The following is a 17,089-nucleotide window of genomic DNA, read 5'->3' as shown; positions in this document are numbered from 1 at the left end:
AAGGGACTTATCTCTAGAATTTATAGAAAACTCCAACACCTCAATAACAAAAAGACAAACAATCCAATTAAAAAATGGGCAGAAGACACAAATAGACACTTCACCAAGGAGGGTATTCATGCGGCCAACAAACATATGAAGAAATGCTCATGATCATTACCTATTTAGAGAGATGAAAATCAAAACAGCAATGAGATACCATCTTGCTCCAGCACTAGTAGCAAAGTTCAACAAGACAGAAAATATCAAGTGCTGGCGAGGATGTGGAGAGATTGAGGCTCTCATATACTGCTGGTGGGGCTGTCAAATGGTAGTTGTGGAAAGCAGTGTGGTGATTCCTTAAAAACTTGGTAATAGAAATACCATTTGACCCAGCCATTTCGTTGCTAGGTATATATCTTAAAGAAGTGAGAGCCATGACAGGAACAGACATATGCACACTCATGTTCATCGCAGCACTATTTACAATAGCCAAAAGATGGAAAGAACCTAGGTGTCCATCAACTGAGGAATGGATAACCAAACTATGGTACATAAACGCAGTGGAATACTATGCAACGCTAAAGAATAATGTAAAATCTGCAAAACACTGCATAATGTAGATGAACTTGGAGGACCTTATGCTGAGTCAAATAAGTCAATCACATAAGGACAAATATTGTATTAGTCCATTATTGTAAAAGTCAAGGAAAGGTTTATCTATGGAAGGAAATTTTCTTTGTTGCTCACCAAGGGTGGGGGGAGGGAACACTGTTAGATAGGTAGATACAAGTATTGATTTGCCTGAAGAGAAGGGCAGTACACCAGATATGAGTGATCACCCTGGTAGCGTTGAGGAAGAGAAAGACAGAGAGAGGTACATGGGAAGTACAGACAACAAAGATGAACCCTTTTGCATATACAGTACTGCATTGTCAGTGAAGGCAAACATGGTATATGGGTGGATAGATGGGTGGACAGGCTGAACTAGTAGGTATGTCTATGAAGCAGGGCGTATACCCAAGACCATGTATAGGGTTGGCAGACAATGGTCCTATAAGTTTATTTGTATGATCTGAATTTCCAGGTATATAGTATAGCTGAAAATGGGCAAGTTTGTAGTCACTTCTTGATCACAGCCAGTTACCCAGTAGGACCAAGTAGTTGAACCTGTGAGCTCAGGACCATAGTCGCAGGGGACCTCAAGCTCAATTGGCATAACATACTACACAAAATATTGTTCCACCTCCTCCTTTGGCGAGTAGTGACTGGGATCTTAAAAGCTTGCAAGCAGCTATCTAGATGCAGCTATCTAGACCTCTCCTCATCCAGAGCAAAGAAAAAAGAAGAAAACCAAAAATTCATGGAAACAATTAATCTTAGCGACTGGTACACCATGCAATCTGCAGCCTGTACAGCTATGAGACCAGAAGAACTAGATGCTGCCTGGCTACCACTGTCAACCACTTGGAGGGGGATCTATGTAGGAGATCCTGGATAGAGGGAGAGCAGTGTGGAACAAAAGTCAAAATCATTTGGAGAAAAAAAAAAAAGGGGGGAACCAGGGTTGCTAGTCCGATAGAGCCTGGTGAAACCACTGAGTCTATGGCCCCTAGCTGCTCTTCAGGTCTGGAATTGAACCCACGCCTGTGGCTTCCAGCCAAACGAGACAGGTATAGGAGTTGAACATTTACCTGAGGTAGATACACTCCTTGGAGAGAACAATCATGGGAGAAAGAAGGGCTTTTTATGCACAGGGAGACAGCTCAGGGGGCAGGAGTACATGGAGGGATGTACACAGGGAAGGGGTAACTATGAGGAGGAAGTAGGAGGGGAGCTGTTGCATTGTGGTAAATTATAGTCAATGTCATGAGACAAAGTCTATGTGAACTGCTGTATGGAAAATGAATTTGCTCTGTAAATTTTCACCCAAATCACAATAAAATAATAATAATAATAATAAAAAAACGTTGTCAGTACAGGTTCATAAATACTATTTACCATGATATTGTAACTAAAACACCAGAAAATTCGACAAAATCATCGACTGTGAAAACAACAGCACATGCCTATAGTGCATACAGATGAAACCACGTGATTTGAAGGATCATTGTAATTGGGTGATAATGGCAGCTCTGACTGGAGTGTAGTAGAAGGTTCAAAAAGTTAATTAATACAGAGTTTACAGGTATATTGATACATGTAAGTTGGGTTTATGAAAAATACTTTTGTTTTAAGTAATTATAAGGATATTTTTATTTTAAAAAAAGCTAAATTTCTGTTGAAAAACTGCACAAAAATTTTATAGGCAGTCATTGTGGTATCACCCCTCTGACACTAACCTTGTATGGTCCACACCTCCATAGTGATACCACCATTTATGTGAGAGTTTATTCTCTCTTTCCACTCATAATAGCTAATTGCTAGTCTGTATCAAGCTCCTCTACCTTCTGTCTCTTATGACTTTTCCGTCTCAATGCTCAACACTACATTAGTTTGAATTTTGTCACTTTTCTCCTGGATTATTGTAGTATCTTTTAAATCTGCCCTTTACAGTAATCCTTCCTGTAGTCAGTTTTTCAGACATAAATTTATTTGCCATATTCTTACATAAAATTGCCAGTGGCTTTCTTTAGCTTTCAGCATTAATTATGTTGCTTGTTTTCTTTGAACTCTTTTTACTCATCTGAAAAATTGAATTAATGCCATTTACTTCCTAAATTGTCATTAGGTTTAAATCAGCACCCTAAATTATTATACAGCACATTAAACAATGATTTAGTGTTCCCTAGTGTTTTGGCCTGACCTCTCTTCTCTTCCACATGTTTTTCCTGACTTTAACTTTTCAGCATATATGAATGATGTTCAGATCTGTTTCTTTAATCTAGTATCACTTTGTTGAGCTTTAGGCCAATCTTTGCAAAATAAATCTATTTTGATGTTCTTGTTGTTGTTGTTTGCCGTCGAGTTGGCCCCGACTCATAGCGACCCCTCCTTGGGTTTCCGAGGCAGTATCACTACGGAAGTAGGATTGCCCAACCTTCCTTCCGAGGAGTGGCTGGTGGGTTTGAACCGCCAGCCTTCTGGTTAGCAGTCAAGTGCCTTAGGCACTATGCTACCAGAGCTCCTGTAGGTAGCCTCAAATTCATCATGTCTCAAACCTAATTCATTTTGCTCTATCAAACGAATCATCCTGTTGCTATCTCTTTCTTTTAAACAGTTGTATAAACTAGGAAGTCTTGGATTCTGTATTTTATCGATATCCCTCTTGTTCAGTACAAGTTGTATTGATTTATTTTCCCCAGTGTCTCTTGAATTCATCTGTATTTATTTTACTTTTACTGATCTTATTAGCCGCCTTCATGACCTCCCCATGCCTGTTGAAATGGCTTATGTACTAACTCATTTCTCTTCCTCTACTCTCTCTGCCATACATACAATCCATCATTTTTGTGTGTTTTTCTTTTCTCATAAACTCTTGTTTCTCTCTGATTTCCAGAAAATAAATTCCCGGTGGTTAGAGCCTGCTTTTCCCCTGTCTGTAGCACTTGGAATACACCATTTCTTAGCAATTAAATTACTATGTAATTTAATGCCTCTGTTTATTAGCTGTTTGTTCTACTTGTATGCCTCTCCCACTATCTTCTTTCTTCCTGTAAGAAAGCCAACTGCTTTAGTTTTCAAATTGAGGTCAAACATCTTATCTATAAAGCTTGTACTGTCATCTGTCTTGTCCTCCCTTGTATATAAGAAGTTGCTGATCCTCATTTACAGTCTCATGGCCCTTAAAAAAATTTTACACTGGTAATGCATGAATATATTCTTATTTTAAAAGACATTTAGCAATGAGATGTATATATAGAATAAAGGGTGAAGTTGTGAACCTTGTCTGCTTTTTAAGATTCCAATCCCATTTCACTCCCAAGTTCGGTTTATATCTCTTGGGTAAATAAATACCCAGGAGTATAATTGCTGTGTCATGTCACATGTTTACTAATTTTAGATTGAATGTTGGACATTGTATTACATTAGCAAGTATCTAGAATTTCTTCTCTTCCTTTAGAGACTGTTGAAATTTGTTTTCAGTGGCAGTTAGGTCATTTAGGTATCTTCTTGATCCTTTTGAAGACTGTTTGTAAATGCTTTTATGAGTTGGATTTAAACTTTACTCTTCCCTAACCTAGTCCAGCTGCTGAAGTGTGGCTGTTTTGTAGTTGTTAACTGAGTGCCCTGGGTCTGAAACCAGGTCTCTCCATTCTGGCTAGTCAAAACTGGGATGTCTCCCAGCACTGTAGTGCTCTGGAAATTCTATAACCCTGGTAGTTCTTTGCCTGGCCTCATGGGGCTTCATCATATGTCTGCATAGATTAGCATTAAGCAAAAGGGAAACACCTGCAGATTCCTGGAGTTGTTCTCTGCTTAGCTTCCATCTGTCTGATACTCTGAGTAACATTTAGAACCTAGACCTTTCCCCACAGATTGTAGCTATTTCTACTTTTCTGAATTTTGCTCTTTCTCTCCTTAACTTAGTAAGACTACTGTACTATGCTTGGCTTCTCTCACCCTATGGCATTCTGGAAAGTGACTTGTGCAGAAAACTTGGTTTAATTCCCTTCACTTAGAGTCACTCTTATGCTGCCTGTCATTAGTATTTGAATATGGCATATAACATGTCCAGTTTTCTTTTTGTTTCTACAGGGGAGGGGCTAGTTTCACAATAGTTACTGTATTAATAGAATAATAAAATGAACCCCTTTGTGCCCATCAGGAGTCCCTGGGTGGTGCAAATCGTTAAGCACTTAGTGGACCAATGGTAAAGTTGGCAGTTTGAATCTGTCCAGAGGTATTTCAGAAGATAGGCCTGGCAGTTTGCTTCCTAAAGGTCACACCATTAAAAACCCTATGGAGCACGGTTTTACTCTGAAACACATGGGGTCTCCCATGAGTCTGAATGGAATCGGTAGCAACTGGTTGGGTTTGGTATGTGCCTATCACTCAGCTTGACCAATTTTTAGTCTTTTTGTATTGGTATATATTTAAGTACATTTAAGATATCATTTCAGTTTTATTCAGAAATATTTTCATATTTATAGATATTCTAGTAAATGGTTGTATTGTCCACAAATAATGAAATATGAGGTGTAGAGTTTGAGGAGAGAAATAATTCTGATGATTCCTTTCCTCCTCCAAAGTTCTGAACCTTTCTATATCTTTGGTTGGAGATCCAAACCCTCTTGTTTCTAGAATTTACCCAGGAATGCCAGAACATCCTAGATAAGCCTGGCACATCCCAGAATCATCTTAAGATTTGGAAATCTTGAATGGAATTTTCACCATCATCTAAACAATTATTGTATGCCTGCTCTCATTTGTAAGACACAGTGCTATACTGTAATGCTGAAGAGGTATAAGATGTTTATGGAGAGATAAATCTTTAAAATCATTGATAATATAAAGTGACAAATGACAAGGTAAATGAATAGACCCAGAAGTCATAACAACATTCAAGGAAGTTTTGTAAATAAGGAGACTTGAGCTGTACTTGGGAGCAAATATAGGCCTTACATGAATTATGTTTTATAATTAACTGCACTCTTGAAGGTTCTAGCTAGTCAAAACTGAGATGTCTCCCAAATCCACAGGGTGTCTTTCACACTTTTCTTTAGTTGACACTTAAAAATTTGAAAGCACATTAGAACATGCTGAGATAAATGCCTGTAGAATTTAATAGGGTAGTGACGGTTTTCTATATTACCTGGTCTGGTCCTCCTAACCATACTTGACATACATTAAGAGCAGTCTTTGTTGTTGTATTTCTTTCAAGACATTTCTGTAATTTTTCTGATACACTCAAATTCGGTTTTTATATTTAATGAGAGATTATTCCCACCTCAAAGCGATGGGAAGTTTGACCCTTAATTGACCCATCCCATAAAAAGCATTTCATTTTTCATTGCCCTTGCAAGCTACTCGTTTACCTGAATGCTGCCTTCTCACTCATTTAGTTGCAAAACTTGGAAATTTTAATCTATGCAAAATATGCTGTATAAACAAAACTCTCATACTAGCTTACTTTCATTTTTCCTACTTACAGTATTTTTCTTGGATATGAGATTACAACCTTGAATATATATACTGTAGTTTAGAGGTGTGGAGAAGAGTATGATATTTGGAATCAAAGAGGGCTAGGATCCAATCCTGGTTCTACCTTTTATGGGCAATGACTTTGGAAAAATTACTTTTTGAGTTATTTTCTATGCTTTCTTGTATTTCTCTATAAAATCTGTTGCTTTAGGTTAATGTTCAGGTAGTGGTTTGACAAAAATTTCCTTAAACACTAAAGTAAAAAAAGGAAAAACTCTCCAGTTTGTGATTGGTTCCATGTTGGTACATTATCAGTAGGATCTCAATAAATTGCACATTACTGTTATCTCAGTTGCTTTTTGAAATGTTAAACTTAATTTTCCTTCAGTAGACATTTAAAACAGTTTAAATGTGTTGAGAAAAGAAGGAAATTCAAGTTCAGTAAGATTGGATTTAAAATGAACCAGAATTTGAAGAATGACAAAACCTTAAGAAAATTGCCAAAAAATACAAGTGCTCTTAGTTGAAAGCAAATCTTAAATTGAGTCATGTATCAAATGACAAGTCACAAACTTGACTGTTTTCAAAAAGTTTGGCAGCAATATTCACTTACGCTGTACTTTAAAATTCCAAGTGTCTACAAATAACGCTTTATCATGATAAACTCATTATTTACTATAAGTTCATTTTATAGAAGCATTAAAGCTTGTTTTAATATATATATTATACTCTCAAGTAATATATGTATATCAAATATAAAAGCAATATTTTTTAAAACTTTCTATGAAGAAAGAAACTCCACAGACCAGAGATGAGGGCAACCTAGTGTCTACTTCACAAACTGGGCCTTAACAAATCCTACGTAAATCACTTTTTGTAAATAAAGGATTGCACTGCGTTTTTGCAATAACCCTGAGATTTGTAGTTTCTGATGTCTCTTCACTTTGATTCTGAAACTAATTTATATTATTGGATTTCATTTATTGAAATTCAAAACAGTGTATCAAGATTAAACTTTAAAAGTACGTTACTGGAAAGCTTTCTCTGTTTATAAATAAGCCAAATTGTCTGAAGAATTAGCTTTACACAGCTACATGCTAGAAACACAATTCTCTTCACCTGAGAATCATCATGACTTAACTATTGTAGGTTGGTTGTTTGCTTAGTGAGTTTTCTAAGCTTTTTTGTAAAGACTGTTCTTTGCCTGCATGATCTGAAGTCTGTTGCTTTAGGTTAATGGTCAGGTAGTGGTTTGACAAAAATTTCCTTAAACACTAAAGCAAAAAAAAGGAAAAACTCTCCAGTTTGTGATTGGCTCCATGTTGGTACACTCCTTGAATTCTTAGACTGTTCATAACTATCTCAGCCTTCACTGAGTTGCTAATCCTTTAGATCATCTAGAGATGAAAACTTGTGGTCTTTTCAAGTCTTTTCTGATCAGGCATCTTGCCCTGAGCATGCACATGGCTTTCTAGATTCCCAGTATATGTGGGAGCTTTTCAAAGTCTTGCATCCTGAATCTGACCTTAATTCTGATACCAAAACCGAAAAATAAGAATCAAGGATGAGATGTGGACCATGGAACATACACTATGTGTCCTGACACATAATTTTTCATAGTTACCCAACTCAGAAACAGCCACTAGTCATTTCAAACAAAATGTCTGCTAGTTCTCTTGAGAGTTCACTTTTACTTTTTTCTCGTAAGATTTCCATATATCCTACCCCTTGTCCCCAAATTACATTGTTCAGATTCACTTTAGATACATCTAGTATAATGGAATTTAAATCTGTTTTTCATTTGAAAATCTAAAAGATGAATGTTTGATTCATATGTTTAATTATGCTGACCTTACTTGATTGAGTACATATATATTCATGGAGGAGAATTCAGTATTTTTCTCTTTAATCCTGTGTATTTGTCTTTTCTTTTAGAGGAAGTCCACAAACAAAGGGAACTCCTCATTTTAAGGAAGAGCAGTGTGCTCCAGCATTAAATTTAGAGATGAAGAAAATATTGGACTTGCAAGCACCTATCATGAGGTACAATACTTGGGTTAAACTTAACATTGGTTATGACAATATATGCTTTAGCTGGTTGATCACAGTCATTAAAGTTATGTTCATAGAGTTGAATGACCAATATTGGCTTACTCTTTTTCCCTTCCTGGCTCCAGCACACATTTACTATATGGCCATCAAGAAGCTTGATTTTATTTATTTATTTTAATTTATTTTATTATTTTGTTATTGGTGTTGAGAATGTACACAGGAGAACATAAACCAATTTGACAATTTTGCATGTATGATTCAGTGACATTAATTATGTTATTTCAGTTTTGCAACCACTCTCACCCTCCTTTTACCAATTATTCCTCCTCCGTTAACATAAGGTCACTACCCCAAGATTGCTATCTAATATTTTGGGTGGCTATTGTCAGTTTGGTCCCATAAAGATAGTTCTTAAAAGAGCGTAATGCTCAAGGCAGACCTTTATATTCATTAAGCTAACCTATGTTCAGTTTTAAGACAACTTCAAGAGTTTTTTGGGTTTAAAGTTTACAGATCAGGGCAATAGTTTCAGGAGTTCATTCACTCTCCATGGCTCCAGAAAGTCTAGAGTCCATGAAAACTTGAAGTTGTGTTCTGCATTTTCCTCATTTTGATCAAGATTTTTCTGTGGAATCTTTAATCAAAAAGTTCAGTAATGCCATACCCCATCCAGTTCTTCTGGTGTCAGAGCAAAGGAGGCAGTTGTTCATGGAGGGACTTAGCCATGCATTCCGTATCCTCCTCCTATTTCTGGTTCTCCTTCTTCCACTGTTGTTCCATGAAAGGAGAGACCAATTGTTATGTCTTGGATACTGGCTTATAAGCTTTTAAGATCCCAGAGACTACACAATGAACTAGGAAGTAAAGCAGAAGCACAAAACATGTTATTAGGCCATTTAATTGGAATGTCCTATGAAACCATGACCCTAAACCTCCAAACTCTTGGGAAATAAATCCCATGAGGTTTTTGGTTGTACGTAAGCAGCCTCACCAGGAGTTCTGGTGGTATAGTGGATAAGGCATTTGGCTGACCTTAACCAGAAGGTCAGTGGTTCAAACCTGCCAGCTGGTCCATGGAAGGAAGATGAAGCAAACTACTTCTATAAAGATTTACAGCCCTGGAAACCCAGTGGTTGGGAAACCCAGTGGTGGTGGCTATGAGTCAGAATCAACTCAATGATAATAGGTTTGGTTTATTTTTATTTTTTGTAAGCAGCCTCAGCAGCTACCTTTTTTTTGGTCATTGTTATAAATATATCTATCACACTGCTTTCACCAAATCAACTTTTTGCAGTATATAACCTGTTGACAACAATTACAATATAAGTGATGTGCTACAATATTTGACCTTCTGTGATTGACTTATTTCAATCAGCATAGTGTCGTCTTCTCCATCTATACCGTAGCATGCATCAAGACTTCATTTCTCCTGCTGGCTGTGTAGTATTTAATTGTATGTATGTACTATAGTTTGTTTATCCATTCATCTGCTGATGAACATTTAGGATGTTTTCAATTTTTGACTGTTGTGAATAGTGCTGCAGAGAACATTGGTGTACACGTCTTTTTTTTTTTTCAGTTGTGATTTGGGTGAAAGTTTACAGTTGTTCATTTTCTGTGCAACAGTTTATATACATTTTGTTTCATGATACTGATTTCAATCCCAGAAATGTAACAGCACTCTTCCTACTTCCTCTCTATGGTTACCTTTCCCTTGTGTCCTCCTTTTCCTGTGTATGCCTGCCCTCTGAGCTGTCTCCCTGTGCAAAGACTGCCCGTCTGATCTCCCATGGTTAATTGTTCTACAGAGTATAACTGCCTGGTGTAAATGTTCACCTTATATGCCTCTTGTTTGGCTGGAAGCCGTAGGAGTGAGTTCAGTTCCAGTCCTGAAGGGTGACTAGGGGGCCATAGTTTTGGGAGTTTCACCAGTCTTTGTCAGACCAGTGAGCCTCATTTTTTTATGATGTAGAGCCTTTTCTACATTTTCCTCACTCTATCCAGGATCTCCTACATTGATCCCTTTCCAAGTGGTTGACAGTGGTAGCTGGTCACCATCTCGTTCTTTTGGTCTCAGGGTCATGTAGGCTGAGGTTTACATGTCCACTAGTTGCTTGGGCTGATGGCTTCCTTGTGTCTTTGGTTTTCTTCATTCTTCTTTACTTTGGACAAGAAAAGACCAATTGTTGCAACTTAGATGGCCTTTTGCAAGCTTTTAAGACCCCAAAGTAGGATGTAGAACAGTGTTTTTTGTGTAGTATTTCAGTTGAGCTTGATGTCCCCTGCAACCATGGTCCACAGTCCATGGTCGCAGTAGCTTGCTCCCTCAAGGTGTTTGGCCATGGCTGAGAAGCTACCATAACTTTACCTCCTGTTAGCTCTATTATATGTATATGGACATTCTTATATTAAAAAAAAAAAAAAAACAATGCCACTGAGTTGATTCCAATTCATAGCAACCCACATCAGGTTTCCAAGGTAGTAAATCTTTATGGAAGTGGATTGCCCAGTCTTGCTTCCACAGAATGGCTGGTAGGTTTGAACCACCAGCCTTCTGGTTAGCAGTCAGATGCCTTAGGCACTGTGCTGCCAGAGCTAATAGTACATACAAATATGTATGTAGAAATAACATCTGCCTTCATGTCTTATTTTGAGTCTCAGCTTTCAAGTCTTTTGATATATATACCTAGGAATGGAATTCCTGGATCATGTGGTAGTTCTGTTTTTAATTTTTTTGAGGAACCATCGCACTGTTTTCCACAACAGCTATACCATTTTGCATTCTCACCAGCTATGAATAAGGATTCCAATTTTCCCACATCCTCACCAACATTTGCTTTTATTTATTTATTTTTTTAATCTTAACTATTCCAGTGAGAGTGAAATGATACGTTCTTGTGGTTTGTATTTGCATCTCTCTAATGGCTAGTGATGCTGAGCATCTTTTCATGTTTTTGGTGGCCATTTGAATGTCCTCTTTGGTGAAGACTATTCAAGTCCTTCACTCATTTTATGATTGGATTATTTGTCTTTTTGTTGTCATCAGAGTTTTATATATATTTTGTTTTTTAGATTCTTGTTGGACATGTGTTTTCCAAAAATATTCTCCCAGTTGGTAGCTTGTCTTTTCACTTTTTTGGTGAAGTCTTTTGATGCACAAAAGCTTTTAATTTTTATGAGGTCCAATTTATTTATTTTGTCTTTTGCTTTTGTACTTTTGTTCAACTCCTTCATCCATTTTGATATTTTTTTAAAATAGTGTGAGGCATGGATGCTGTTTAATTTTTCTGCATATGGAAATCCAATATTTCCAGCACCATTTATTGAAGAGATTCTTCTTTCCCCATCGAATGGACTTAGCATCCTTGTAAAAAATTAGTTGACCACAGATGTGTGGGGTTATATCTGAACTCAATTCTGTGTGTCTGTTGTTATACCAGTACTGAAACTGTAGAAACCCATTGGCATTGAGTTGATTCCAACTTAGCAGTACCACACCATACCATCATAGTTCCTTTATTAGTAGCTATAAAGTATGTTTTGAAATCAAAAGTGTGGTTCCTCCTACTTTGTACTTCTCTTTCAACATTGTTTTAGCTATTTACGGCCTCTTGCCATTCCATGTGAAGTTGATGATTAGTTTTTCCATTTCTGTAAAGAAAGCTATTGGAATTTTGATTGTGATTACATTGACTCTATAGATCACTTTGAAGAGGGGAGTACTGACAACTTGGAAATATTAAGTCTTCCAATCCATGAACGTGGAATATCTTTCCATTTATTTAAGTCTTATTTAATGTTTTTCAGCAATATTTTATAGTTTTCATTGTTTATGTCCTTCATGTCCCTGGTAGATTTATTGCTAGGTATTTTATTCTCTTAGATGCTGTTGTAAATGTAGTTGTTTCCCTAATTTCTCTTTCAGATTTCTTATTGCTAGTGTATAGAAACCCAACCAGTTTTTGTTTGCTGATAGTATCCTGCAACTTGGCTAAATTTCTCTATATGCTCTATAAGTTTTCTTGTGGATTCTTTGCGGTTTTCTGTATATAGGATCATATCATTCACAAATAAAGGATTTTATTTCTTTTAATTGAAGATTATTTTGTTGTTGCTGTTAGGTCCTGTCAAATTGTCTTCAACTGATAGCTACCCTATGTACAGCAGAACGAAACACTGCCCAGTCCTGTGCCAACCTCACAGTGCCTACTATATCCAAGCCTATTACTGCAGCCACAGTGTCAATCCATGTTGTTGAGGGCCTTCCCCTTTTTTGTTGACTCTCTGCTTTACCAAGCGTGACATCCTTCTCCAGAGAATGGTCCCTTCTGACAACATGACCAAAGTAGGGGAAACAAAGTCTGGCCATTCTTGCTTCCAAGGAGCATTCCAGCTGTACTTCTCTAGGACAGATTTGTTAGTTTTTTTTAGCAGTCCACAGTACTTTCAGCATTCTTTGCCAACACCGCAACTCAAAAGCATCAACTCTTCTTTGGTCTTCCTTATTCATTGTCCAGCTCTCACATGCATATGAGGCTATTGAAAATACCATGGCTTGGGTCAGGTGCATCTTAGTCTTTAAGAAGACGTCTTTGCAGTTCAGCACTTGAAAGAGGTCTTTTGCAACAGATTTGCCCAATGCAATATGTCTTTTGATGTCTTGAATGCTGCGTCCATTTACGTTGATTGTAGAACCAAGCAATATGAAGTCTTTGACAACTTCAGTCTTTTCTCCATCTATTATGATGATGCTTATTGGTCTGGTTGTAAGGATCTTTGTTTTCTTTATTTTGAGGTATAATCCATACTATAGACTGCAGTCTTTAATTTTCATCAGTAAGTGCTCCAAGTCATCCTCACTTTCTGAATCCAGCTTGCATTTCTGGAAGTTCTCTGTCTATATACTGATCTTCGGTAAGATTTTACTTGCGTGTGATGTTAATGATGTTGTTCGATAATGTCCATATTCTGTGGGATCACCTTTCTTTGAAATGGGTACAAATACGGATTTCTTCCAGTCATTTGGCCAGGTAGCTGTCTTCCAAATCTCTTGGCATCGATGACTTAGTGCCTCCAACGCAGCATCCGTTTGTTGAAACATCTCAATGGGTATTCCATCAATTCCTGAAGCCTTCTTTTTCACCAGTTCCTTCAGTGCAGCTTAGACTTCTTCCTTCAGTACCATTGGTTCTTGATCATATGCCACCTCCTGAAATGGACGATCACCTATCAGTTCTTTTTCGTATAGTAACTCTGTGTGTTCCATCCTTCTTCTTTTGATGTTTCCTGCATCATTCAGCATATTGCCCATGGAATCTATCAGTATTGGCAATTTGAGGCTTAAATTTTTTCCTCAGTTCTTTTGGCTTGAGAAATGCTGAGTGTGTTTTTCCCTTCTGGTTTTCCAACTCCAGGTCTTTGCACATTTCTTATAACGATAATTGACTTTGTCTTTTTGAGGTGCTCTTTGAAATCATCTGTTCAGCTTTTATCCTGTCGATTCTTTCATCCACTTTAGCCACTCTCTGTTCATGGGCAAGTTTCAGAGTCTCTTCTGACATCCATTTTGGTCTTTTCTTCCTTTCCTGTCTTTTTAATGACCTCTTTCTTTCTTTGTGGATAATGTTCTTGGTATCATTTCACAATTCCTCTGGTTTTCAGTCATTGATGTTCAGTGCATCAAATCTGTTCTTTAGATTGTCTCTAAATTCAGGAGGGATATAATCAAGGTCATATTTTGGCTCCTGTGGACTTCTTTTAATTTTCTTCAGCTTCAACTTGAACTTACATATGAGTAGTTGATGGTCTATTCCACAGTCACCTCCTGGCCTTGTTTTGGCTGAAGATACTGAGCTTCTCTATCACCTCTTGCCACAGGTGTAGTCAGTCTGATTCCTGTGTACTCCGTCTGGTGAAATCTATGTGTATAGCCACCATTTGTGTTGTTGATAAAAGGTATTTGCAATGAATAAGTCGTTGGTATTTTTTTTAATACATTTTATTGAAATATATTTATGTACAGTGAAATACACAAAACTAAAGGACAGGGTCAATGATTTTTTTTTTTTTTTGCAGGGTTCCCTCCGCTCCCCTCCCAACCCTGGCAACCAACAAAGAAAGTTTCCCTACATATATAAACCTTTCCTTGACCCTCCACAACAACGAACTAATACTATATTTGTCCTTCTCTGATTGATTTATTTCACTCAGCATAATGTCCTCCAAGTTCATCCGTATTATGCGGTGTTTTGCAGACTCTACATTATTCTTTAGTGCTACGTAGCATTCCAGTATGTGTATGTACCATAGTTTGGTCATCCACTCTTCCGCTGATGGGCACGTAGGTTGTTTCCATCTTTTTGCTATTGTAAATAGTGCTGATGAACATGAGCGTGCATGTATCTGTTCCTATCCTGGCTCTCACCTCTCTAGGATATATACCTAGTAATGGGATTGCTGGGTCAAATGGTATCTCCAATTCCAACTTCCTAAGGAATCGCCATATTGCTTTCCACAGTGGTTGTGTCACTTCACAGTCACACAAGCAGTGTATGGGAGTCCCAGTGTCTCCACATCCCCACCAGTATTTGTTATTTTCAGTCTCACTGAACCTTGCCATCAGTGCTGGGGTGAGACGGTATATCTCATTATTGTTTTGATTTGTATCTCTTTGATGGCCAGTGATTGTGAGCATCTTTTCATGTATTAGCTGACCACCTGAATATCCTCCTTGGTGAAGTGTCTATTCATGTCTTCTGCCCATTTTTCCATTGGATTGTTAATTCCTTTGGTGTTGAGGTGTTGGAGTTTTCCATCAATCTTAGAGATAAGTCCCTTCCCAGATGTGTAATTATCAGCAAATATGAATTTGTTGCTGTCATTTTTGTCATGTGCTTTTTCATTGTATCGATTTCTTTGTTCCATATAATTTTCTATGCTGAGCTCGTTTTGTTTATGAATCTTATTATCACTTACTTTATTGCTGTTTTAGTATTTGCTGAATATTTATGCTGGTCCTCTTTTTTATTTTGATGTGAAGGTTTATAATTTTTCTTTGAGGTTACCCTGTGATTTACAGTTTTCTTACCAAGTTTGGAACAGTCTGTTCTAGCTTGTAGTTGCCTTGACTTCCCTACCATCTAGAAGTTCTGTAACGACACAGATTTTTTTTTCTCTCTTTTTGGTTTGTAGTTGTCCTCATTTGTCAGTTGGTGTCTCTGGTTCCCTGTTTACAATTTTGTTGGTTTATTATTTTGGACACTTCCATAGCTGGATTGATTTCTGGGTTATATCATCATGTGTGTTAATGGTCAGTTGTTGTTGTCTGTTGTTGCTTCTCTGTCCAAAGGGCTCCCTTTAGCATCTCTTGTAAGGTTGGTTTGGTTTTAACAAATTCCCTTAATTTCTGATTATCTGGAAATGTCCTAATTTCACTATCCTATTTGAGTTTTGCTGGGTACATAATTCTTAGTTGGAAATTTTTCTCTTTCAGTGTTTTATATATACCATCCCACTGTCTTCTCGCCTGCATGGTTTCTGTCAAGAAATCTGAGCTTAGTCTTATTGGTTGCCCCTTGTAGGTAACTTTTCATTTTTCCCGTGGTGCTCTCATGATTCTTTCTTTGTCTTTGGTTTTGGTGAGTTTGATGATGATATGTCTTGGTGTTTTTCTTTTGGGGTCTATCCTGTTTGGGGTTCGTTGGACTTCCTGAATGGATATATTCTCACCTTTCATCATATCAGGGAAGTTCTCCTTCAACAAATCTTGGACAGTTTTCTCAGTGGTTTCATTTTTCTCTTCTTATTCTGGAATTCCAGTGACACCTAGGTTATTCCTCTCGATGGTATTCCACTTGAACCTTATGCTTTCTTCATTTTGTTTTGATCTTTTTTCTGACTGATCCCTTTCCAAAGAAGAAGTATTCAGGTATTTGTATTCAATCTCATTAGTTCTGTCTTCTATTGCATCAATTCTACTCCTTTGCCCTTTCAATATGTTATCTATTTCTTACATTTAGTATTAATCTTCTGGATTTCTCTCGGTAGATTTTGAATCATTTCTAATTCTGCATTTATTTTGTCATTTTGCTCTTGTATTTTCTTCCAGAATTCTTCTAGGGTTTTGTCTGTCTTTTCCTTGGTTTATCTCTCAATCCTTTGAAGATACTTAAATATAATTCTTTTGAATTCCTTATCAGGGAGTTCCAGTGCTACGTCTTCCTCAGGGATGTGTCTTGGGTCTGTATCCTGGTCACTTGTTTCTCCTGCTTTATCTTGTTTCTTTGTGTGGTGAGTGATGCTCTGTTGTCTCCAAGGCATTATGATGTTTTTGTGTTTATATTTAATTGGTGATTGTATGTTGGAGTGACTTGCCCACAATTTTCATTTTCTTTGTTTTGTTTGTACGTTATCTATACAGGTAGGGTACGGTGCTGTGCTCCTCTGTTCACTAGTTGACAACACTTACACATTCACCACCTGTCTCCTTTTCTTTGTCAGCCTCTCATATGTCCTTGATGACCCTGGCATACAGAGCCTGTTGTTTGGTCCCTGGAATCTGAATGAGAATGCTATCACTTTAAAATCCAAAATGGTTGCCACTTTTAAACATTGAAAATCGCTGCACCCTCGGTCACTTTAAATATACAAAATGGCCACTGCTTGTAAACATTCAAAATGGCTGTGCCGTTGTTGTTGTTGTTGTTGTTGTTAAGTGCCGTTGAGTCATTTCCAACTCATAGCGACCCCATGCACAGCAGAACAAAACACTGCCCGATCCCGTGCCAGCCCCACAAACCCTGCTATACTTGAGCCCATCATCGCGGCCACCGTATCAGTCCATCTCGTTGAAGGCCTCCCCCTCTTTCGTTGACCCTCCACCCTACCAAGCATGACATCCTTCTCCAGGAAATGGTCCCTTCTTACAACATGACCAAAGTAGGTGAGACGAAGTCTGGCCATTCTTGCTTCCAAG

At 37.6% G+C, this 17,089-nt stretch overlaps 1 protein-coding gene across 1 annotated transcript in view; it reads left to right on the top strand.

Moving 5' to 3' along the window:
• The window catches only part of RIC1 (RIC1 homolog, RAB6A GEF complex partner 1), a 182,928-nt gene that overhangs the window by 101,231 nt on the left and 64,608 nt on the right, over nt 1-17,089 (top strand). The window contains exon 4 of the mRNA XM_007946326.2: nt 7,999-8,106. Within this exon, the coding sequence (XP_007944517.1) occupies nt 7,999-8,106 (108 nt within the window). The remainder of the gene's footprint in view (nt 1-7,998; nt 8,107-17,089) is intronic.

Source organism: Orycteropus afer, unplaced genomic scaffold (assembly GCF_000298275.1).
Source record: "Orycteropus afer afer isolate SDZICR_OR568_19922 unplaced genomic scaffold, OryAfe1.0 scaffold00156, whole genome shotgun sequence".
Taxonomy (NCBI): domain Eukaryota; kingdom Metazoa; phylum Chordata; class Mammalia; order Tubulidentata; family Orycteropodidae; genus Orycteropus; species Orycteropus afer.
This window is presented reverse-complemented; position numbering and strand designations above follow the sequence as displayed.